The sequence below is a fragment of the Micropterus salmoides genome, unplaced genomic scaffold, assembly GCF_014851395.1.
Source record: "Micropterus salmoides isolate LMB-PRFRI ecotype aquatic unplaced genomic scaffold, ASM1485139v1 Ms_hic_scaffold_20, whole genome shotgun sequence".
NCBI lineage: Eukaryota > Metazoa > Chordata > Actinopteri > Centrarchiformes > Centrarchidae > Micropterus > Micropterus salmoides.
In genome coordinates this window covers 23,311,220-23,337,288 of record NW_024041151.1, presented here as the reverse complement: position 1 = coordinate 23,337,288, position 26,069 = coordinate 23,311,220, and the positions used below count along the sequence as shown (strand labels likewise).

The window sequence follows — 26,069 nt, the reverse complement described above, 5'->3', positions numbered from 1 at the left end:
GTTTCTAAATAATAATTCTAAATAATCTTAATAATCTAAATAATTATCAGGACATCCACAGGAGGGAATTCGAATGGCAGAGCATCCCTGCAAAACTGGATGTAGGCTTATCTGGTAAAGTTATGTAGCCTGTAATTTTAATTTAAGTTAAATAGGCTACACTGTGTAGCGCACAGAAGCCGTTGCCATGGTTACTGCCGTTAACTCGCGGAGGGCTGTCTTGTGTGTGTGTTTGTGTTCTCCCTCACGCTGACGAAGCCTCGCTCCACTGCTTGTTTGGGTGGGTGATTTGCAGGCTGATCAACATCCCACCCCTCCTGTGACCCATAGTTTAGACTGTTTCAAAATAATAATAATTTAAAAAACTACGTTAACGAGCAAAATTATTATTATTGGCTGCATTAATTAATTAATGCGTTAATGGGTTAAAGCATTAACATGCCCAGCCCTAATTCACATATATCAGCCCCTCCATACATGGCACAAAGATAACTACAGATATTCCGTTAAGGATGGGCAATTTTAGATCATCCTGACATCACCATTTCATAAAAAGAAACTACTGACACTGTGATCATTGTTGCCTTGCAGCAGAAAACCCAAAAGCTTTTGGATGTGTGTGGAACATAAAATCCAAAAGACAATCAAAATCTGTCTATTTCTTCCAAAAAATAAAATAAAAGAAACAAATCTCTGTATTTCTTTTTACAAACTGAAGACCACGAGTCTCAGAAGTGATTTGGGCATCAATACACCAAGCTGGGAAAAAGAGAGGCTCATGGCAGGAAAAAGGTCACAAAGAGGCAAGTCAGTTTGGTCCCACTTCCTTCAGAAAGTTCATCCCAATGGCCCTGGCAATTAAGAGTTATTGTACAAAATGGGGCCTTTCTTTCTTTCTTTCTTTCTTTATAAAGCTTACACATTGTCCATTTATTGATTATGGCAAATGTAAGCTGGTAGGAGTTCTGCAGCCCATAGATAACTGGGAAAAGGGTGCCTGAGCAGGGCCAGTATGATTAGCTGATGTTGTGACTCATCCCGTGGTAGCTCACCTCGACAATGTTGCTTATTTATTGCTAGTCGAGAAGCTTCATCTCCATGGCGATGTCTTTACACAACAGATAAGTGGTTGCCCTTATAAGTGGACATGTGGGCGAGACTCCTGCTGGGGATCAGGGCAGGGGCGAGTGGACACGTGGCTCACATGGACCCCATTATTAGGTACTGGAGGTGTGCAGATGCTGTTTCAGACATGTGATCACTTTAGTGACAGAATACCTCGTGTTTTTTTTCTTAGGCAGGAGAGTGGCAGGTTACAAACGGATGTTTCTGGTTTTGAAAGAGGAGGAGTCAGGCTAAGTTGGAGATCTCACATAGCTACCGGAAAGGGAGCTTTTTTTTTGTAATGGTTGGTCTTAAGAGAGTCATGTGGTCTCCTGCGAGTTTGTGGACAGCGTTAATGGCAATATTTCCTTTACTGTCTATCAACCAGTATGTCCTGCTGTGCATTGATGGAGGACAGCTAACAGTCAGTGATGTGCTCACAACGCCCTGGAGGTTTTTGTTGGAATATGAGGCGGTGGCAGGCAGACGTGAGCAATTAAAGCAATTAGCAGGTTAATGTGTGTTGTGTTACATGAATGTTTGCCAAGTGAAAATGAATCATGACTTTAATGTGTTGGACTGATACTTGGTATCAGATGATAAAAACTTTTTATCACAGATAAACTTCATGTTGATTGACCCGATTAATCAACTAATCGTTGTAGCAGTATTTATCAGTGAAGAGCTTCTCAGCTGCATCAGATGCAATTGTTTGGTGGTGGGGGATTGGCTCCATGCTTGCTGCATCGGCCCCAGGGTTTTATTGCTGGCTGAACAGTGTCCACACAGGATGTTGAGCTTGTTTTATGCATCATCGCGCCTTTTGTATGCCGAGTCTTCTGTTGACGTACGGTCAAATTAGTTTTACTCCTCAACTGAACACGATGATGTGGCACGGCACACACTCCTGTCACGAGTTAAGAACGCCGTCACAGAAACTGCATCGCACTAGTTATCACAAGTGCATAAACACTGTTTGCCCAGAGCCTGCTTATTTGCTCTGCAGCAGACTGAATAAGGGAGGAGATATTCCAGGAAAATAATTTAATAAAGGATGAGAAACAGAGGCCCTGCAGGACTAAAAACAACCAAACTGCTGGCAGAGTGGTGGAATTATGAGGGAAAGAGGCAGAGTGAGACAGAGAGAGCGCTTAGAGATTGTGGGAGTAATCCCCTGGCCATCTGTTGCTCTCTCCCTCTTACATTGGCCCCACCTGATCAGATCCAACAGCCAGCACAGAGCAGAAGCACACCACTGCCTGTAGCAGGTTCTGGTGTCACTTCCTGTTTCTACTTTTCCTGCTTCATGCCTGACCTTCTAATGATGATTTCCTTTTATTTGGAACACGTTTCTGATCAGAGTCCTACATGAATACACAACTTTTTGCAGCAAGACACTTCTGTATTTGTTTTTCCTCTGTGCTTTTCTTCCTGGTTTGATGACAGTTGTACTTTGTTAATGTTGTCAATAAACATAGGTATGCAGTACCTATGTTTATACACAGTAGGAACACAGTAGTTTAATTATCTTGTCTAAAACTTTTGCTTAAGAGACTGAGAGCTACCTAAAGGATAGAAGGTAATATTGTGGGGGGGGATACAATTTAAGCTGTGTTGGCTACCCCTGGCTTATATCATTTTAAGGCCTGTAGCGTTATTTATGATATGATGTTATCCACTTCATGTCTAAAGCTAAACAACCAAGGAGTGCCTCAGAATCAACTACGGTCAAAACACGTGCCTGCTTAAATATATTTAAAACAAGTTGCAGGCATGCTTAGAAGAAAGTAAACATACTGGGAAAAGAAAAAAGAAAGTGAGCCCAATGGCCTCTAAAGCCATGGAGGTCCCAGGACAGAAAATGATAAGCATCAGTTTCCGCCATTGTGGCCCCCTGCTTTATTGCCCTGTGCTCTGTGTACCAAAGCCCTAAATAACATCATGCAAATTGGTACGTAAGGCCACAGTGCCAGCTCATTTGCCCCAGTGACAAAGAGAGGGAGCCATGGCTGAAAAGCCTTAGTGGAAAAAAAACAAATTTCAGACAAGCTGCTTTCTCTCCACATTTCCACTGCTCCATTTCCTTCTCACAGTGAAGTGTGTACAAGACAGGAAACGCTTCGGAAGAAGTGACAGTTTTTTTCCCTCGGCTCCTCCTTTGTGATAACAAAATTACGTTTTTCCCCCCTATTGTTATCCTACAAGGCAACACTGGCAAACAGAACAAACTCTTTGGGTTTTCTTAGCTTACTTTTATTTTTGTGGATGTTTGTGGCTAAATTGTGACATCAGGGAATCACTACTGCATGTTACTGTTTAATTCAAATAATCAAAAGTGTTAGTCAGACAAAACGGAAAAAGAAATAAATACTTTCTGCCGTGTAGTCGTTTTGTTGTGCACACAGAGAGAAGACAGACGTTACATGAAAATATGAAAGCGTCATTTGTGCCTCCATCATCCCGTCCTGCCCATCTGCCATCTCAGGCTCCAGAGGTTTAGTGGGCTAAATGCCTGAACACACAACCCTGTCACTGCAATCACAATTAATCCCCTCCAAAGCTCTTCGAAATCCCATAAACGTTATTGTATAGATGCATCAAGGGGTTAAAAATTGCAGATCTAAAAATAAACCAAAACACACCAGAAAGCATCTATCACTTGAAATAATTTTTTTAGGTTGTTGAAATGGCTGTTGACAAACCTTTTTTTGTTTTTTGTTTTGTTATCTTAATACCCGTCTGCCCCGGTCCACTTTTGCCATTGTTTGTTTACCAGCTGTTGTGTTTTGTGATACAGCTGTCTAGGCTTATGCTTCTTGATAATATTAAAGAATATGTTATTATGAAAGAGAAAAGGTGAAGAAAAAAAAAAAAGATCATGAGTGGTGATGTTTGTGTTTTTGTTCATCATAAAGCCTACCAACCAGGCGAGGTGACGCATGAATTTCAACAAAAACATTGGAGTTGTTTTTTTTTAAATAACATTTTGACCACAAAGCTGCCCACCACAACAAGTAGCTCATCTATTTTAATCAACCTGGACATGAAGTGTTCCTGCTCTTGCAGACAACAACGCTGATGTGTTTGTGTGATTCAGCTCATGGCTCTCTTGTGTGCATATAAATGAATTTGCCAGGCTTCAATAACATATGTTTACATTTCTGACCTGTTTTTCCCTACTGGTTCATCAGTGTATATATTTATGATTACACCAACATCCGATGACCTGGCCTCTATGTATATGGTGCTCCTCTCAGATACATTGAATCATCTTGCCCCACTCAAATCACGTAGAACGTCCTTCTGCCACTGCGTTCCATGGTTTACACCAGAGCTATGCAAAACGAAGGCTGCCGGTCACCAACTAGAGCATGTCAGCAGGAAAACCGGCTTAAGTGCCTGTGTATTAACCTATGAAGATCAGGTTAAGGACCCTTACGTCAGCCCGGCTAAACAATTTCCTGTTGCTGCTTCTACTAAACTATGCTGTGATTTCATGGACTTTCACAAAGCAAAATCACTCAAGGACTATCATGCGTCTTCTTGACCTCATACCTACTCATTTTTGCTCTGACCCCTGCTGACACAAATCATGAATCCATCTCTTTTATCTGTCTCCATTCCCTCAGTGTAAAAATCGTTGCTGTTACCCTAGTCCTAAAAAAATCTCCAATTCAAATGGGAGATTCGTTCCCTGTGTTAGTGAGCACTTCTTTGCCGAGATAATCCATCCACCTCACAGGTGTGGCATATCAAGATGCTGATTAGACAGCATGGGTATTGCACAGGTGTGCCTTAGGGGGGCCACAATAAAAGGCCACTCGAAAATATGCAGTTCCATCACACAGCACAATGCCACAGACGTCACAAGTATCGAGGGAGGGTGCAATTGGCATGCCTACTACTGGAATGTCCACCAGAGCTGTTGCCCGTGAATTGAATGTTTATTTCTCTACCATAAGCCGTCTCTATAGGCGTTTTAGAGAATTTGGCAGTACATCCAACCAGCCTCACAACCGCAGACCATGTGGAACCACACCAGCCCAGGACTTCCACATTCAGCATCATCACCTCCAAGATCGTCTGAGACCAGCCACCCCGACAGCTGCTGCAACAATCGGTTTGCATAACCAAATTATTTCTGCACAAACTGTCAGGAACCGTCTCAGGGAAGCTCATCTGCATGCTCGTCATCCTCATCGGGGTCTCGACCTGACTCCAACTTCAGCCATTGAAGAAGAGACCAACATTCCACAGGCCACACTCAACAATCTGATCAACTCTATGCGAAGGAGATGTGTTGCACTGCGTGAGGCAAATGGTGGTTACACGAGATACTGACTTTCCGGACCCCTCAATACAGTGAAACTGCACATTTTGGAGTGGCCTTTCATTGTGGCCAGCCTAAGGCACAATACCCATGCTTTCTGATCAGTATCTTGATATGCCACACGTGTGTGGTGGATGGATTATCTCGGCAAAGGAGAAGTGCTCACTAACAGATTTTGACAGATTTGTGAACAATATTTGAGAGAAATAAGCCTTTTGTGTACATATACAAAGTTAGAAACTTAGATCTTTGAGTTCAGCCCATGATGAATGGGGGCAAAAACAGAAGTGTTGCGTTTATAATTTTGTTCAGTATACTTCGTCGAGATGCCTTTAACTTTTACTGTTATGCAGACGACACTCAACTCTACATACATACCAAGCCTTTGGACACCAGCCGCCTCTTATCGTTTTTATGTAGCGCTTTAGCAACCGCATTGGCTCCCAGTTAAATACTACCTTTGTTTTAAAGTACTTCTTGTTGTTTATAAATCTCACCATGGCTTTGCACCTCCCTACTTATCCAATCTTCTCGATCCCTATGGGGCGGGGATGGAGAAGGGCCGGCTGTGGCTCAGGAGGTAGAGCAGGTTGCCCACTAATCGGAAGGTCGTGGTTCAATCTCCAGCTCCTCCATTCTGCATGTTGGCAACATTTGGAACCATTTGTGCCATCACTATTGGAATGTGGGTGAAAAGCACTGTGAGTGGTCGGAAGACTACAAAAGTGCTAGATCACCATTTACCTACAACCCCAGATCCCCCCCCAGCACTGCACTATGGGTGATGGGGCCTTCAGAGTGGTCAGTTTAGTGCTTCGGAATATGATATATTCTGATATATGCCATGTATGTGTATTTGGTTTCTTGCCACTTCTATCTTTAATTGTATTAACCTAGTTTTTGTACTACTGTGTAAAGTGTCCTTGGGTGACTTGACAGGCAACAAGTAAATATATAAATAAAATGTATTATTATAAATTACATCTACAATTATATCACATTTCATTAATTTCCAAATATGTTTTTCAACTAGCCTAATGATTGTTTTTTGTGTGTTACAGTGAAAAAAGCTAAGCTCCAAGGACCTTCAGGTGAGTACTTTTTGTATTCTCAAATCTGTTACTTTTTATGAACATTTACTGTATTTATTTATTTTTTATGTCCAGTGACAACTACAACTCCCTCACTCAAAGTCGAGCTGCTGGGAAATTGACCCTAAATCCCAAATAATGCGGCCATTTGCAATGTATAGAGCCAGACATCTTCACAGTTCAACTAAATGCAGATTTGCTTTTTTGTTTTTGGAAATATGCTGTATGCACCCATTTTCTGATGTAGGTTAATCAGTCAAATTCTGGCAAGTCACTGAAAGCTGGGGTTGATTTTGCTTTATGTAATCCTGTGTCCTTCTATGCCAGGCCGTGCACAGGTGAGCTTAGATCATTGGCGGCTAAGTCCAAATCCCCACACACTCCACCTAAGCAAATCCCTCTAGCGTTCGGCCTCATGCCTTCCTTTAAGCTCTGTGACGTTTCTCGCAAGAGCAGGCAGCGTGGACACAAAGTCACCGCTACTTTGGATCTGCTGGTGACATTTCACTCCCTTTTTCAGTCTCCACTGACCCTGTGTTTGTTGAAGATAATTGTTAAAGTTAATTCTACAGCAGCTCTCTACATCTACTCAATGTGTATTTTTCTTAGTCCCTACTCTTCATCTTTGGGGAAAAGTTCATCTTTTTTGAGAGGTGTCTGCGTTGTGTGACAAGCAGCTCTGTTGCACTATGATATTGGTTTTAGATTGTCAGCCTTTGCAGGCCGTCTGTGATCTCCCTCCCTTGCTCTTGTCCCAGAGCAAACATCAGGGATAATTCAGTTAAGCCTGTCGTCTCTCCCTTAGTCGAAATGTAAACATGAGTCGTTTTTTTTTTTTTTGCTTCAGGGCAAAGAAGGATTTGATCAAACATGTCTCGCATGACATTTTGAACACCAGAGGTTTTGTTGATATTTTAAATAATTTTAAATATCAATTTGTTTTGCAAATGCTACTGTAGAGTGGAGTTCAATGAGCCCTGTGTGTATGAGAAGCCAGTCTGCCTTGTTGCAGTGCTGTCATTCGAGGTAATTTTTTCAGGAATGGCAAATAACTTAAGACCCTTCATACAGCTTATGGTTGTCCAGTGCTTCTGGAACTCACTGCAGAAATCAGCAGAATCTATCTGGCAGTGTATACCTAAATCATTGTCACTGGAGATGTTTTGGTGGATATTTTGCAGATTTTAGATGTTTGTAAAGAGTCTGTCATTCAGGTCATAGTAATCCAAGGTGGGTTAATATCAAGGGAATATAGCATTCTCACGACAGAACACAATTATTTAGCTAGTATATACGTATTAATGTAATTTTTGGTGGGCAATATTTCAATATTATAGTATATTTACTTATATATGTATGTTCATATGAAAAATCGTACCATTTAACAAACTTCTGTTGTCCGAACTAATGATTGCAAGCAGGTTCGTTATATTAAGTTGTACATATGTGAAGAGACTTTTGTCTGATCTAGTGATCAGCAGTAGAATACAGTTCATCGCAACGAACATCAGTTAAATTATTTTTGTGTTTTACACACTCGTGCGCAAATGTTTGGCATATTGAAAACGTTTGAAATGAGCCTGAATAGGATTTTTATGAAAGGAAAAAAAAATCAACAAATGTTTGTCTCATTATTGTAAAGCATGATTTTGGCACATTTTACACTATAGTCAGGTATTTTTAAGAATTTTCTGCCATGCAGATCATTTTTATCCAATTTCTCCTGATCCTTAGGCCACATAAAGTCTGGAGGTAACAGATTGCTGTGTAGATCTGCACTTTAATCTTCTCTTTGGTTATAGGAAAGACATGTTGCTATTAGATTACTGGAATTCATGCCATTTTTTGGGACATTAGGTCATCGTAATTTTCATTCTTGCTGGAATTCAGCCTTTGTAAAGACCTAGCCCTTTCCCTGTTTTATTCAGATTTAAGAATAAATTAGGCAAGGCAACTTTATTTGTATAGCACATTTCAACAGCAAGGTAATTCAAAGTGCTTTACATAAAACATAAAAGCAACAGGGAAATATGAAAAAGTTTAAACGCAACATAGGGAAATTGAAAAAAATACACATTATAAAATAATAAAAGTGTACAATCAAGGTTAAAAGGTTAAATCGAAAATAAAAACAGGCTGAGGGGTTCAGCAAATAATTGAGTTACAATTATTCTGAAAAGAGAATAAACAAAGAAGTACACTTAATCTACTCACTCTAGCTAGTCTGTACTCGGGTCCATAGCAATCTTTGGGTCCGCTGAAACTCCAATAACCCTCAGACACTACAGAGAAACCAGGACATGTCTGTCAGCAGGCCACTTTGATCCAGTTATACTCTAGACCAACCTGCGCTTTTACAGGTGGACAGAGGGTCCTGCAAATCACTCGGGCGAGAGATTTAAGACCACTTCCTTCACTCTGTTCAATCTCACTCTCATTATGTTTTCACTCAATTACCTACTCATTTCTCACTGTGTAAATATTTAATTTAAAGCAATGGTAAAAAGCTAAAAACAAAGAAAAAGAAAACAGGACAGTAAAAGTTACAGTGCAGTGTAACTTATTAATCTACTAATTTTTAAATTACTTATTTTAATGACAGGGATTTATTATGAGTTTACATAAGACTAGTATGGGATGTGCGTTTGCACTGTGTTTTCACCACACCTTCAGATGGGTAGCTTTTAGGCCTTACTTTTCTGGAGAATACTGTAGAACTGAAGGTGACCTTGGGTGGGCAGTGGCTAGCTGTCTGACTTTCCACTGATTGCCACAGGAAACTAGGGCTTGATAAGGGTTGTGTTGCTGGATTTGTGTGTGTGTCTGCCTGCCCACACATTTACTAGGTATGTAAGAATTTAGATTTTGTCTCAACAATTCTAACAGCAGAATACCAACCCAAGTTATACTGTTATGTTCAGTCCAGAACTCTATGTACTGTAGATGGAGAAATGTCTCACGGGGTGGTCCCAGCAATGGTAGGAAAGGTTTATGTCTTATGTTGCATGCAATATTGATGAGTGGTCTGAATTTGAAATGTCAGCCTTCCAACTGTCTGCATTTCCCTGACTAATTTATTGAAAAAAAACAAACTCATCATCAATCAATAATAGGTGAAGACACTTGACTGGGGACTCAGGGTTGAGTGGGTGGTTCACAGGCAGGAGCAGTGAGTACTGTCTCAAACATGGACAGGACAAGCAGCCACTATTCACCTCAGCTGATCCTTCCTCTTTACAACACACTGTCACACTTTCACTCTTTAACCTTGTGTGTATTTTGCGTGTTTGTGTGCCAGGATATTGGGAGGGCCAGTATTATCAGTCACTGTTGCATTATGGATATCAGTATGTATATGTTGTCAAAACATAGACGCTGCATGTTCAGTATAACTGAAACAAACATTTTGTAGAAGGATTCTTTAAGCAAATGTAAAAATATGTACAACTAAGTAGAATATTTTGTATTTGAATTGCTTTATGTCCCAGTCAAGTAGTAATAACAAAGTTTCCAGTGAATTTTCCTGTTAAAAGTTAATTTACTTACTTAATATGAACTTTTAGCCAACTGTCATTCTTTATAAGACCTCTGCACAACTCTTTATTGTTGTGTAGAGGTCTGCATCCAAAGTGTTTTGTGTTTATCTTGTTAATGTTACAGGTGAAAGAAAGTCAACATTTGTATCAGCCTGACAAATCCAGATTCAGTCAGGCTTTTGTGTGCAGGCATATACTTGGTGTTTTTACAGGCAGTTATTGCTGCTTCCTCTTCAACAGTGCAGATTGTATCAGCCATATAGTGGACAGCACCTGCTGTAAAGGGGCCACAGCCACTAAGTGGCTCTTATCTAATCCATACATCCTCTTCCCTTATCTCATCTCTTCTATTCGTGGGAGCTGGCCCCAATGTGGGACAAGGCATGGACTATCTAATTAGGGAAAGGTTTGAGCATCCCCCCGGCTCCTCTGTAATAATGCCTGTGTTTTGTTGCTACTGTCCTCTCGAGACACTAATTAGGTCTGTGTCCTGTCACTCATAGTACTTGTAGGATGGATGATGCTTTCAGGCGGTGTCACAGCAGTGGGGTCTTTGGCGGCTTTCAGTATAGCTTTTTGTTTTGGGGCCTAATTAAGTCTTTATGTTGTTTTGTCAGTGGAATGTTGTAAGAAACCACCTGTGTCAGCTGTTTATTGTCTCATTGTATTTACTTATCTGGCCGCTGTAGTAAAGGCTATGTGCAGAGTAAATGTTTCAATATGTTGCTGGGGCAACCAGGAAAATCTTTGTTTAGTGTGGTCAGGTGATCAGTCTACATAGGAGCAGCTGATGCCTTGCTTTTATTTCCCATGGACCAAAAGAGAGAGTGTGTGCACGTGTGTGTCTGTGCATGAGTTTGTACTGTACTGTACTGTACTGTACTGTGTTTGCCCTTGGGTATGACCGTGCTACCAGTTTTTAATAATGGTACATATTTTGTACTTTGTATGCTGAAATTTCAACATACAAGCATGTGTCATATCTTGGTTTTAATTTTTTCATTATCAGTTTTATTAGATATATCTTAAACTGTTCTTACTATCTTTTATTGTATCATGTGTATTTTAAATCACTATTCTTACTGTGGTTTGTAAGATTTAGAGCTAAAAGGATTATTCAATTAATTTATTAGTCGATCGACAGAAAATGAATCAGCAACAATTTTGATAATCAATTAATCGTTGGTCATTTTTCAAGCAAATCTAGTTACAGCTTTTCAGCTGAGAGGATTAGCTGCTTTTATTGGTTGAATAAAAACCCAATGGGAACACCTCACTTTGTTATAATAACGTGTGTGGAGACTTTACTGATACCAAGGTAGTTGTCCCTTTTAATGTCTCTGAATGTGCTGCGTCATTGCAATTAACAAATCAGTTAGCAGTAGTACGTCAGTGTGATGGATCTTGATTTATCAGGTATTGAATTCAGTGGATCAGCCTAAAACAGACATCCCCGCCAGGTTATTTCATCTATATGCAGTTTCACAATTGAATTACCCGAAAATTTCCCAAATCATTAGGGTCGGGTATTGTTTAAAATTTTACCATACCAGCACTAAAACCAGTATCCTTAAAGTGACACCTGAAGCAGCCGCAGCTGCAGCCTGAGGCTCCGTGAGTAAAATCAGCTGATCGATCTATGACAAGTGATGTGAATAGCAAATAAAAATGTACAGAGAAGTGTTAAATGATACCAGAAGATGAAATCAATGGAAAGCCAAGATTGTGGTGATAAACTTGCAACAGTGACGAACACGCCTGAGACCGTAGCCGAAGGTGAAGCGGCTGTTAAAGCCATAATATAAAATTTTTTGCCATGATCTAGTTATAAAAAGTATCGAATGAAGTACTGGTTTGACTGGAGACGTTTAGATTCTACTTGATACTGGGCTGTTTCGGTCGATAGCATAAAGGTATCGACTAAGGATACCCATCCCTATAAATCATACTATATTTATATGAAGTTACATATAATGTGATCCATCCCAGTAAATGAAACAACCCATACTCAAGATCAGCATTTCAATCTAAGCTGCTGCTCCAGCTCCTCCAGATGCTCTTACACCCAGGTAGGGGGTAGGATTTATGCCGCTAGAAAGGGCTAGTATCAGGGAGGACCACTGGCGGTGCAGGGTTGGTAACTACCAGAGCGAAACTGAGCACATCAGCAGGCACGTGTTGACGCTCCCTCGCCCTACTGTGGGAAATGAAAAGTGGTGGCTGTGTCACGGGCCGCCTAATCCCCTTTCACCCCCCTCACCCACCCAGCATTGACAGCTGGTGCAGATGGTCGTTGTTGCTCCGCTGTTAAACACTACTGGCTGAGAGGAGGCTGACGGAGATCACTGGGTGTGAAAGTTGTCTATGCAGACTGACAGACTGACAGATGGACAGACTTGAATCCATGTCTCCACTCCCAGTTTCAGAAGCCAACAGAGTTCCAGCAGTGATCATTTACACCAAAAATAGCCAGCTTTCATATTTAAGCTTTGTTTGTACATCACACTGTTTGCAAAGGCTGCTTTCACCTTTGACCTTACTAAATTTCAGTTTTAGTCCTTGAAGGTATCAGGAGCGGACAGAGACCTTTCCGCAGTAGTAACAGGTCAGGAGTGACTTCCACTTCATTACATCATCAGTAGACCTCCGTCCTCTGTTACATTCTCTATGTTTAGAGGGCAGTTATTAAGAGTAGATTTAAGAGAAGCTGTAATTCAGACATAGCATGCAGTTGGATCCTTCTCCATGGGTTTGGCTCTCTTTGGAGATTAACAGGGTCAGGTTCCTGCCCTGGGCTGGCCGGGGTTGGCTTGGCTCTCACTAGAGCTCCTGATGTATTTTACCCCTACACAAAGCCAGGTTAGTATGGCAAGCCGTTTTAATACTTCTTTAAAACTTACTCGTCGCTATTTAAAAGCTACTAGTACTTATTTATTAGTTACTAGTAAGCGAGTGAGTTAGTTAGTTACTCGTAACTGTAATAGTTACTCGTAACTAATAAGTACTAGTAGCTTTTAAGTAGCGACTAATAAGTTTTAAAGAATAAATGTTAAAAGGCTTGCCATAGATTAGTGGCCTGGTTACTATTACTTCTATCAGTTTGAGTGGTCTGCCTGTTTTCAAGTGTGTATTTTGACTCGGTTGTGACTGATAAATGACCATGCAGATATATTAACACTGTACTAATCATCTGCATCTTCTCTACCGCTCATTTACTCATTTTCTTTGCAATAGCCATACATAATTATCTGCCTAAGAGGCCCCTCTATGATCTCAGTGTATTCCTAATTTAAACTATAATCTCCCCTTTCCTTTTATTTCAGACAAGTTCAACACCTACGTGACGCTGAAGGTGCAGAATGTCAAGAGCACAACTATCACTGTGCGTGGGGCCCAGCCCTGCTGGGAACAGGATTTCATGTTGTAAGTTATTAAACACAGACACAGCGGGGTCAGGCTTCAGGATTGATTTAAGAAATTCAGTTTTAATTGTTTGAGTACACTGAACACTTCAATACAAACTCCTGCTCACTGTACTAGACTGTAATGTCGTGAAAATCAGGGGCATCTTTCCTTCACTGGGAACACAAGTTTTTGGTGAAATTTCACTCCTTGGATGTAGTGCCCTTCACAAGACCAGTACTTGGTGCGTCCTTCTGGGTCAGATGCATACAGTGTATTCACACCATCCCTTGAGCTCTTCAATAAAAGCAATTCGTCAAACAGATCCAAAATGGAAACGGTCCAGGAGCTCTGAACCCCAGTATGAGCTATGTTTTTTGGGAAGGTGTCTGTTTTCACAAGCTGTGCAACTTTTTCTAGGAAAGTATCTTGATAAACAGCTGCTGTTAATTTCCTCCATATAATTCATTGGTTTAATTTCCTCATTTTCCTTTCCCTGTGAAAGGTATCTATGGTAACGAGGGAGCCAGCGCGTTGTTGCATGTGTGTCATTGTTTGTCTTTTGTGAACTCCCTCATTGCAACAATGTTTGTTTTTCCAGACCTTCATCCTTCTACTGTCCATTAATGATGTGTTGGCTAGGTCTAATTCAACATAAAACACAATCATTCATCTGCGTTTCCAGCAAATGTTCAGCACCACCTGTTGCAACAAAACGTGGCTGTTAAACATCAAGAGATGATGACTCAGCTCAAGTAACCCCAACAGCTAACTTGCAGCTACTTCTGTTGGATTTCAAAATATGCTTGAAAGAATTTACCCCTATCTTTTCTGAGAATAATCTAATTATTGCAGCAGCAGTTGCAACATTTTTAATGTGAACGATGTTAAAAACAGCTCGATCCTTTTGACATTTTTCATGATTTTCATTATTTGTCTTTTGGATGACATTTTTTGGAAAACATAGCACATAGTTTCTTTTTGGTATCAGACAGAACAACAGAGAGCTTTTTAAAGTTAAATGAAGAGTTTAGTATTTTGGGAAATGCACGCATTCGCTTTCTTGCCAAGAGATAGATGATAAGATTGATGACCACTCATGTGCATACAGTAAATATGAAGTAACCGCCAGCAGCCGGTTATCTTAGTTTAGCACAAAGACTGGAGTCAGATGGATATTGCTAGTATGGGTCTGTCCAAAGTGATCCACCTATCAGAAACAATAAATCACACAAATGAACATGTTACATTTTGTATGTTTAATCTGTGTGAACAGTACAGTGTCAATAGCACAAGTAGTGGGTTTGGATCATGTGGTGGACTGTCTCTTGACCAGGAGTATTGACACATGCTAGTCCAGCACATACCCTCAGCTTACAAACTTATGAACTTGTTGCTTTTATACATGTTCCCACAGAGATATAATGTGTTAATTACTGAGCTTTAGTGTTGCTGGTAGGCAAATTTTCTTATCTTCTGACAAAGCCAGGCAGGCTGTTTCCCCTTGTTTAATATTCAACTAGTTGTAAAATAGTCTACTAGTATGAAATTATGACTATAGTTATTAGTATATTAACACTAACAGTGTGCTATTGACTGAACATTATACTACATACTAACTTTTTTTAATGTTATAATATTATACTACTAATTTTGCAGTGTTTACAATGTTGCAAAATCAGTATTTTTGGACTGGTGGCAAAGAAAAAACTTTATTTCTTATGTTTGTTTAACTTTGATTTGACAAATACACATTTCAAAATGTCAGTATATTTGTGCATTTTTCTTGATAAAGAAAGGAGACGCATTATTTTTATAATAATATACATTTATATCGCAATCGCAATATTGTCCACAAGAATCGCAATATGACTTTTTCTCTAAATTGGGAAGCCTTACTTTGTGCTAAGTTAACTGGCTGCTGTCTGCAGCTTCGTATGAAGCATACAGACATAATAGTGGTATTAGTCCTCTCATCTAACACCCGGAAAGAAAACGAAAAGTGTACTTCCCAAAACTATTCTTTTAAATGTTAAAGTAACTTGGGCCAAAAATAAATACATTTAATAAAAACAGTACTGTATTGCTTTGATTATATTTAAACGCCATGGTGCAATTGAACATAGGAAAGCAGCCTGTATGCTTTCATATGCTATGCAAATTAGTCCCTTTGTTGTCATGTGACTCATTAACAGCTTGCTGATTGTCTGCTTACCTAACTCTAATTTTAGATGTCGTGTGTTTTATTGTTGTTCCAATGGCTCATTTAACATCTGGCCAAGGGACAACAGTTTGAAACTAGCCCTTGTGTTGTCCCTGGAAAAAAAAAAAAAAAAACAAATACATCAATGCGTTTTTGAAATGAATAAAGTGGTTTTTAAAGTGATATGGAAATGACAAGTGAGAGACTGCTTACTGTCAGGTGGACATTTGCCAGTTGATTTTAGTCTAGACAAAAGTGGATTTGCATTCTTATTTTATTTGTGTTTCAATAAAATAAAAGGCATGGATGATAAAATGATGAAATAAAAATATACCTGATTGGATTACAGAATCTAAATGACACCTAAACAACAGAAGTCTCTATCTTGCTAGATTCATTAATTCTGGGCCATTTTGAATGAGCACATGATTTAGATATATCTATGCACCTGGACACCCTGGATACTCAGCACCCCTCCCCTGCAATTCTCTCAATTAGCTGTTCTCTTTGATTATCTTTTCTCTCATCTTCCTTTTGTTTGGCCCGTCGGTAGTTCGAAACTGCCACAGATGAGAATATGCAAATGCATTTGTCGCGCGGCCCCTTTTAGATTTTATATGGCATTTTATTGATGTCATCAAGCTGTTTTTGAGCCCTTTGAATAGCATGGTGAATGACAAAACAAGGCTTGAATGGATTATGACAGCTAATACACAACAAAAAGAGGAAGTAGCCTTTGTTATCAGCCAGTGGTAGGGCCTGGCTGTAATTATGTAGAAATTTCTGCTTGATTGAGCGTGAATTGAATGACATACTGGAAAGTTTTCTCCCCATTTTTTTAATTCTGATAACAAAGCCTCAAACTATAAAGTTTCTCTCTTTTTATCCACTGACATTTCCCACACTGTTTATCACGAAAGGTCTTTAACAAAGCCCGACATTGCTTGATACCTGAATTCTTTTTCATTAGTGAAATCAACCGGCTGGACCTCGGCCTCATTGTGGAGGTGTGGAACAAAGGCCTCATCTGGGACACTATGGTGGGGACAGCCTGGATTCCTCTAAAGAGTATTCAACAATCAGAGGAGGTTGGAATACGCACCCACACACAAATCACACAGTCTGGGGGGGAAAAAAATTTAAAACGGGTGCTTTTTTGAATTTCCCTACTGACATTACTAGGTTTCTCATTTGTAAAAAAGGTACAGCGTTTCACTTCAGCATTCTTTTTACCTCCACAAAAATTCAGATACAGTGGGGCTTCAGTGTTAACTAGCTTCAAAATAATAATACAGAGCATTTGTTTTATTGATTGCTGTTGGGATGTAAAGAGAATTTCAATAAATATAACAAAAGTGCTTCTGAAATAAATTGCCCAGCTTTCATAAGACTAGCTGATATACTTGCATATTCCTCTTGGAAATTATAATTATGATGTAGGTAGAAGAATTGACACAAGGAAGGTCCAATTGTCTAGCAAGGTAAACATCAATATACATATCTAATTGCAGGAGGGCTCAGGCGACTGGATCTTTCTGGATTCAGAGGTCCTGATGAAGGCGGATGAGATATATGGCACCAAGAACCCAACACCTCATCGAGTCCTACTGGATACTCGCTTTGAGCTGCCTTTTGGTGAGATTTTATGGTTGCCAGTCCCTTTTGTTATCCCGTCGCTTTGTATTTTAGCTGCACATTGAACTTCCAGAACGAGGAACACCACATACCAAAGTTTCAGGTGATTATGTGATAGGGTTGGGCTGCTGCGATCCATCAACAATGGTGAAAGCCCTTACTTTCTCCATCAAAAGTATGTTTTATAAAGTCGGCCAAATGACAGAACTCTCTTTTTTCCTGAGTTGTCAACATCTGTTATCACGGGAGCAGGTGAGCTGTGTGTCAAACGATCAAAACCAACATCTGCATGACTTAACCCCCCCGAATTTTGTGCAATTTTGTAGACATCGCCCAACCCTATTATGTAAGATGTTTCGTAATGCTGTCATCTCAAGTATCTACTCTGTCAACAGTGAGGTAGAGAGAACATTAGTGATTCTGGTTACCGCAGGGCAAATCAAACCTGGATCCACTGAGCTACACAAAGGCCACATGTATTTCTTGGTGAAATGTCAGCAGTCGGTTTCTGAGGCTACACAGGAAAACGTATCCAGCCTGAGGCACTGTGTAAAAAATCGGTGATGCCTTGTAACCTGGTGTCCAGTAGTCTTATGCAAGCGTACCTTGCATTGATCCGTTAACTTGATTAGAAAACATAAGGACCACATGGACAACATACAGTACAAGCAGTACATGCACTCTACATGAGTAGAATATGAAGTCATATTTACATAACATACATAACATTATCTCATAGCATGATGTGAAGAACACTTATGTTGAAAAACTAATGGCCAGAAACAGGGCACTCTCAGACATTCGTCTTACTGTCTAATGTCCTCTATGTGGTTCCATTTGGGATGAGGAGTTTCTGTTCTGCTTAAATTGAGGGCACTGACTCATCAATGGCAGATTCCTCTTTATTAACTTAGGTTCAGTAAATATAATTTTGTCTTTTCCAGGTTGATCCATTGTAGCCAACAGGATTCAGGAACCATTAAGAATGCTTTTTATATATATATTGCTAACATTAGGAAGAGGAGAGTATGTCTGTGAGAGAGACACTCAGTCCATTAACCACTTACTCGTTGGTGTCTGGAATCACCCACAGCAACATTTGCTGCATTTATTGTTTTTGGGGAGGATTTCTGACTTGAGAAAAGAAGATCCGCTCTTGCTGAGCATTATCGATCATACTAACGTTTGAGTCCCTTTGGACATTCATCAAAAGGGTTTTCTGACCAACTGGGGCCAGAGGAAGTCCACAACAAACTGACAGGCACATAACTATGACATATTTCCTTCTTGTAACAAGTTGTTACATGTTAGCAATCAATTGCCTATTTATACATCCAGCAACAATAGCATTCATTTGGAGATGTGTCCACCGGAATAAAGTAACATTATGTGTGATTTTGCACCCTTGCCATTTCAGAGTATAATTCACGTCTGTCGTAAATAAGGACAGGTGTACACATGCATTGATCATTTATTTGTTATGATGATACTTACTTACACAACTTTGCTAACACAGCCAAACATCAAGAAAGTTTGACAACACAAGAAGCAATATCACTTACTAGTGCAACAGAAAGAATGCCATCTTGGCATCTGTCTTGCCGCCTTTTATTTCATGAAGCTCTTGGCAACGTCCAGAGGGCCCTCGCTTGGTCAGTCTCATTTTCTTCTTAGATTCCTCCTTCAACGTTCTCTATGGTCTCCTCACCTCTGCTATTAGCTGTCCATACAGGCTGCTGGGCCCGGTTATGTTGCCTGTTCGCCTTCCTCCGGCACGACACCAGTGCCACTCTCCACCAGCAGCAGCATAATATTACTTCCAATTTGGGTGGCAAGCAAGCCAACAAAGCTAGTCAGCAACCGATGCAAAGCCACATAGAGTATTGTTACTTATGTCAGATTGTGTTATCTAGAAACTTTGCTAAGATCAACTTGAGGTTTGTAGTCTGTGAAAACTCTGGCTGATTTTGGCCGAGTTGACAACTATGCTAACACATGCAAACATCAAGCAAGCTCAACAACACAAGACACAGCAAGCCAGCTGATTAAGCAAGTTATTACTTACGAGTTCAACAGCAAGAAGGCCAGCTCTGCATCTATCCTGCATCCTGTCGGCCCTTTTAGCTAACACCGAGTGTATAAACTCTTTATCGGTCTCTTGCTTTCTCTTTTTCTCTTCTCGATTCTTCGTACGTCTTCTTTGGTCTTTTTGCAGCCTCTGACATATATTATACTGAGAATACCAAGCTAGCTCCTTCCAAAGAAATTGCATTGTACTTTATATACACTCTTTGCTCATAATGTTGCCTTAATGTAAGATCAAAAGTTAACTCTCCCTTTGTTAACTCTTTTTTTAGTCTCCACTAACTCCTGAGAAAACTGTCTGGGTCTTTAGCTGTTAGATGTTCTTCTTTCTTCACCAGCTAGCGGTTAACATTGTCTGTATGCTGTTTGGTGCTGGGGATTTAGTGTATGGTGAGTTTTATCAGAGCTTTTTTGCTGAAAACTGCTGCCTGCTGTTTGAAACATGGCCATAAAATAAGCCATAAAACCAAAACAATCAGTTAAAAATTCACTGATTGTCAATACAACCATCCCCTTTTACAATACATGTAGTAATATGATTTGTTGTTAATATATAAAAATATTGATCAGGAGAGCTTTCCTGTCTTCCGTAGTGGTGGCCACAACCCACTCACTATACCTTGTTGGACTGCATTTATCAGCCAGTATGTTAGACCCTATAAATTGATTAATGTGATAAAAAGGATTTCAGGTTAAAAGTCCTGTTGATAATTAACAGCATGAGGTAATTTATGCACTTAATTTCATATCATAAAAAATTTCCCAGGGGACTATTCAATGCTCTTCAAGGGTGAAATGTCCCCTGTGCTCTTCCTGCTCTCTGTGTCTTTCGACCACAGGTCTACCTATATATCTAGTATCGGCAGCGCTGCATATGGAGCTCAAGCCTTGTGATCAATAGGCATCAAAGTTAAAGCAGGGTGTCTGTCCACTGAGTGGGAGAGGGCCTCTTCCTCTGTTTTAAGAAGAGACCTTTCAAGGTTGCAGGAGGCCACCATGACTGTCTGTGCCACCAGAGCCATTCATTAAAGCTGTGGGTCGGTTGTCTTTGAAGCCCTGGCCTTTGTGTGAGTGGCCTTTAATGTGTATCTGTCTACAGAGCAGCACAAATCCCCCTATAAAATAGGATTGGTGAGAGTTTTTTTTTTTAGGTAGTATTTATTATTATGTGATACTTTACTGTACTTGTACTGCCTTGTAAAATGTGTTTGGTATGGACATTGGATCTCTGTCGCTATGATGAAATGTTCCTGACATTTCTGATCCTCCTCCCCTTAACAGTTTGTGGCCACTGCTAACTAACTGTTTTCATTTCCTCACTCCTGAGAGGCTCATGAGAAATTAAACGGGCATCCATTTTTCATGATGGCATCCTGGAGTAGGATGCTTGAAATCAGAGGGAAGAGGATGTTGACTTTAAACACAGTTTCACATTTATGTGCGTTTGTTGTCTGCATATTTCTGTACCAGACATCCCAGATGATGAGGCACACTACTGGACAGGCAAGCTGGAACGCATCAATACCATGAGAATCGATGATGAGGTGAGGTGCAAATTACAGAGATTTTACTGCTTTTATTTATATGAAGGAATAACAGAGCATCAGTGTGTAAAGCAAAGTAGAAGAAACAAGCAAAGTACATTAACTCAATACAGTTTTGGTATCTTTTGAAAAACAAACAAAAAACTACTTGTATGTTCCTGTTTACTACTACTACTCTTGTGCTAATGACACACAACTGCTATAGTTATTTTTGTTGTTAATGCTGATGGAGTCGTGCTAGGAAATTATTGTGGTAATAATAACAACATGAAAAACATACTCGATGCCTGCTGTTTTACTCTCTCTCGTCTGCAGTACCCTCTTCAGGATGACGTTCAGAGTCGCCCACTGCCATTTGCGGCTTCCCAGTGCTGTGAGTGTGTCTGCCCATGCTGCTCTCGGCCTCTAGATGGAGCCAATTCTCCACCCTTGTTCTACTGTCTAATGCAGTAACAGTTGAATCTTCTTAATCGGAGTTGAAAATTAAGACTGTACATTTCAAATTCAGTCCATATTTTTACAAACCCAAATTCATGTTAAAAATGCTCACTTTTTTTGTTTTCCATTCTGAGAACCACTGATGGGGTTCCCTCATCCTCCCACTATTACAGCACAGGGACACTTTTTTTATGTTTTCACATCCCTTACCTCCTCTGACTGTACCTCTCACTTGTAACGTCTGCACTTTCACCAGGCAACTATTTCGGATGGGCTGATCCACTGAGTATGTAAAACAGATTTTGATGAAATTCTCTCCCTGGCCAATCCTCAGTGCCCTCTGCATGTCCCAATGCCCCATAAACCCCAATAACTTGTACTCTATAAAGGTTTCCATGCATTTTATGATCATTAGTCACTTTAACACTTGCTTTTATTCAGTGTTTTCCTTTAACTTCCTTTCCTGCTGTTGCTGTTTTCCTATTTTCTATGCCCTGTGCTGATGTCATATGACCCATGTATACTTTATCCAGAAATTATTGGTTTAGCACTCATCCTAGAAAAAGAAAAAATAGTCAGGACAACTCATCAACTCATCAACTCATCGTGTTTTTTCTCTCGGTCTGAAATGGTGCTCCACACAGCTTTTCAGAAACACTTTTCAAAACATCTTTGAACATGATTAGTTACACCTATATAAATATTTCTGAGAGTCTGCTAAGCAACAGGAGCCTATATCAAATCTTTTAAGTGTAGAATTGCAGTTGCATCACTAAACTGATAGGTGTCAGTATTTGCTAAACTATATTTAGACATATCACCTTGACATTTTGTTGTTCTTACACTTTACTCTATATCAGCACAATCAGTTTATCCTTCTCCCTCTCACTTTTGAAAAGCGCTTTGAAAAGATAAACCCCAGCTGGCCCCTCCAGCAGACACCAAAGTCATGGGTAGCTCTTGAGAGAGGTTTTCTAAGGGCCATCACTGGGGCTGGCAAGGTCACAAGTGTTATATGTAGGTGCTCTTCTTATGACCAGCACGGGTCTGTTGTTATAACTGTGGCAACAACTGCATTTTATGATTAGAAGAGTACTAAATTATATACAGTTGCAGCTATATCAACAAAGTCTTCCATTAATAGGAGAGCTTGCATGTATAAGGGGCTCTTTTAAAAGTGCATGACCTTTGCCCTCGCAGCCACCCTATTAACCTAGCATTCCAAAATTTGGACTGAAATCCGTCAGCTTTGACATGGATAAATGATAAGCAAGTATTTTTGAAATATGCTTGCTGTCACACAAAACTAAAAACACTAACTAATGTTTCTGGGAAGATTAATTTATTCAGCTGATCTTGATGCCTGTTGCAGCTCTGGATGACCAGGACAGCGCTGTAGATGACCGGGATAGTGACTACCGCAGTGAGACGAGTAACAGCCTGCCTCCGCGTTACCACACAACGGCTCAGCCCAACTCCTCCATGCACCAGTATCCCATGGGGGCACGGCAGCAGCACCACCCAGACTCCTGCACAGACTCTATCCACAGTTTTGACCTGGAATACAGGGACCAGAGAGAAAACAGGTACACTGAGTATACACAGACCCATACACACCTTGAAACTCACTTTGTCACACGGTCGAATACATGTATTACGATGTAGGCATGCTTTGCCCACCCCCCTATACATACATGAGGGAGACAAAGGGTTAGAAATGCTTCTCCATATACACTCACTGCCTACTTTATTAGGTACACATTTCTGGTACCAGGTTGGACCCCCTTTTGCCTTCAGAAGTGCCTTAATTCTTTGAGGCTTACTTTCAACAAGATGTTGGAAACATTCCTCAGAGACTTTAGTGTGAATCTCCCGTTCCACCACATCCCAAAGGTTGCTCTATTAGATTGAGATCTGGTAACTGTGGAGGCAATTGGAGTGGTGTTGTCAACCCGGTGTTGTCTTCTGCTGCTGTAGCTCATCTGCTTCAAGGTTCGACCAATTGTGCTTTCAGAGATGGTATTCTGCATAGCTTGGTTGTAACGAGTGGATATTTGAGTTACTGTTGCCTTTCTGTCATCTCGAAACCAGTCTGCCCATTCTCCTCTGACCTCCTAGAGAGACAGAGAGAGCAGAGGAGAGAAGCAGGGTGCTCGTAAACGACACGTAAATCAAAACATTGCAGTATAGTTTTTCTGTTTGTTTGGCTCAAATGTTGTGAAAAAGACGCTTATAATGATGGGGAATCACATTTTAGCAGATTCTGCGACATTCCGTGTAACATTATTTTATTATTTTAAATTATAGGGCCCTACCTGAAAGCATCAAGTTGCTGCCAGGTGATTGGCTGATTAGCTATTTGAGTTTACAAGCAATTGAATAGGTGTACCTAATAAAGCGGCCGGTGAGTGTATGTAAAATAACAATGAATCAACACCTCTGACACAGCGTCAGCAAAAACTGAACCTTAGTGGTCATTTTAATTATTGCAGTTTCCTTTTGAATAGTTTGCCTGGCCAAAAATCCAACATGGCTGGAGCTTTGTGCTTTCATTTTTTTGTCTGTGAGCAGGCTTTCCTTTGTGCCATAGTAGATGGTTCACTCAGCAGCTTCTCTAGAGGCTGAATAGATTTTGTCACACCGTGGATTCTCAGCTTAAGTGCTGGAGTATATTCAGCTCTTTCCAGCTTTTTAGTTAAAAATGTAAAATAAAATTTATTATTGTTGTTCTCTACTGACTTGACATCAGGAGACACATCAGTCTGTTGTTTAGTAATATGAATTAAGTCAGAATGAGTTGCCATTGTGTCTTTACGAAGGAAATACTACTGCTATTACATAACAGTACATTGTTATTATTTTTATTATTACCACTACACAGATATTTTGAGGCCAATTTTGGTCCATAAGACAAATGGTCTCGGCACAAGGAGTCTACTTTTGTTCAATCACGGATTGTCATGGAGTACATGTGTACCAGTGAGACTGCTGCAAATCTGCCTGTGTGGACTGATAGGGAGTTGATCCGGATAATTCTACATTAGAAAAAAAAATGGGACTACAGCCAGGGAAAGCTCATTGTTTGTTTTTCTTTTTGTCATGAGGGTCTGTTGTGTTGGTTTAAGTTCTTGGTTGAGTTTTAAAGGCTCTGAACTTGGTTAACCATTACAGAGGAAATCCCTATATCACCCATGGAGGGAGTGGGTCAGCAGCATTCACACATTTCTTTGGTGATTAAAAACTTATTCAATGTACGCCATGTGGTGTTGATTAAGCAGGCATTTCTCATGAACACTGGCAGTCAGAGTGTTGAAGTGCTGATAAGCATGACTATTGCTGCAGGGATTTACAAAGGTCTATATTCACAGAAGCGCACACTACAGTTTTATTACTCATGCACACTAAAATGTGCAACAAGGTATTTTAGGCAATTTCTCTTATTAAATTTTTTCCTTAGTTTAGCTTAGCTTTCTGATGACAATGTGTAATAAAGCTGTCCCCAACTCTTATATATTTCTTTTATGCTTATTTGTCCTGTAATCTGTTAAAAATGTTGTAATATTATTACAACATTGGTTACTAAGTAGAAGAGCATAATTGTTTCATTTGCATGAAACTGTGATTGTCTTAATTTCTCCATTTATCATACTGCTTAACTTGTGTTTGCATTTTTTCTTCTTGTTTGTTTGCTTTGTCTTTTCTGTCCCTGTATCCTTTCTCCATTTCCTTTCATCCTCCTTCAATCCATTTTTCAACCTAAATTAGATCATTAAACCAGAAAGGAAGGGTCAGAATTATACCAGTAGATTCTGGCATGGGGGTCGAAGATTGGGAAAACAAATACAAAGGGCAGGGCAAGCCTCAGCTGTGTGACTTTTTAGATGAGGAGGAAGACAATGTTATACTGCGAATGGGAAAACCCTACCCTGAGCCATCACTCGCGCCCATCCGTCAAAATACTCAACGTAGTGGTTTTCTGCCTGCCACCTACCCTGAGGGATATGACACTATTGATCGTCGGCGAAAGAAAAAGTTAAGGGACCCAGGAGGGTTGCTCAGTACAGAGGAAGACAAAATGAGAGAAGAGGCTTTTCCCTCTGATCTTGCACTTCTCCGTGAGAAGAGAGGGGAGCTGTTTATGCGGCAGGTAGCAGAGATGCAGGAAGAGGAGGAGCGTATCACATCATGCCTCAGGCCATACAATGGGCTTCTGTACAAGACAAGGATGTGGGCTAAAAATGAGTTGGACAACACTTTGGAGAATTATGTAGCATACAAAAAAGAGCAAGATGCTAGAATGAGGGCACGGTTTGATTTTGATTTAGAGTGTTCTGAGGATTTGCACTATTCCATAGGAGCAGATGAGGATATTGATGACATTGCCTTTATAGCAGACGACTTTAAGCAAGAGAACGCATTACATTACAAAGACAGGTATTCCTTCTCCTATGAGGGCCACATAAAGAATTCTCAGGGTTTTCGAGAGAAGAAGTGTGGGAAAGCTAAAATTGGAGGATGGGCTCCAGAGGCAATGCTGTCTCCTGTAGAGGAACCAAGTGATGAATATGTAGACCCAATGGATGAGCTCCAGTGTCTAGTTGAAACAGTTTCTGAATACCTTGCTGAGAAAGAGGAAGAAATCAGCAGGTACGGTTCCCTTCCTAAATCAAGCAAATCTAGGCTATCATCCCAGGGTAGCAT

The 26,069-nt window shown here is 40.2% G+C and overlaps 1 protein-coding gene across 4 annotated transcripts in view; it reads left to right on the top strand.

Moving 5' to 3' along the window:
* The window catches only part of LOC119914513 (protein unc-13 homolog B-like), a 76,679-nt gene that overhangs the window by 4,609 nt on the left and 46,001 nt on the right, over positions 1-26,069 (top strand). For all 4 annotated transcript variants that reach the window (XM_038733856.1, XM_038733854.1, XM_038733855.1 and 1 more), the window contains exons 2-8: positions 6,496-6,525; positions 13,385-13,484; positions 16,637-16,754; positions 17,178-17,301; positions 20,857-20,930; positions 21,246-21,303; positions 22,741-22,954. In XM_038733856.1, the coding sequence (XP_038589784.1) occupies positions 6,496-6,525; positions 13,385-13,484; positions 16,637-16,754; positions 17,178-17,301; positions 20,857-20,930; positions 21,246-21,303; positions 22,741-22,954 (718 nt within the window). The remainder of the gene's footprint in view (positions 1-6,495; positions 6,526-13,384; positions 13,485-16,636; positions 16,755-17,177; positions 17,302-20,856; positions 20,931-21,245; positions 21,304-22,740; positions 22,955-26,069) is intronic.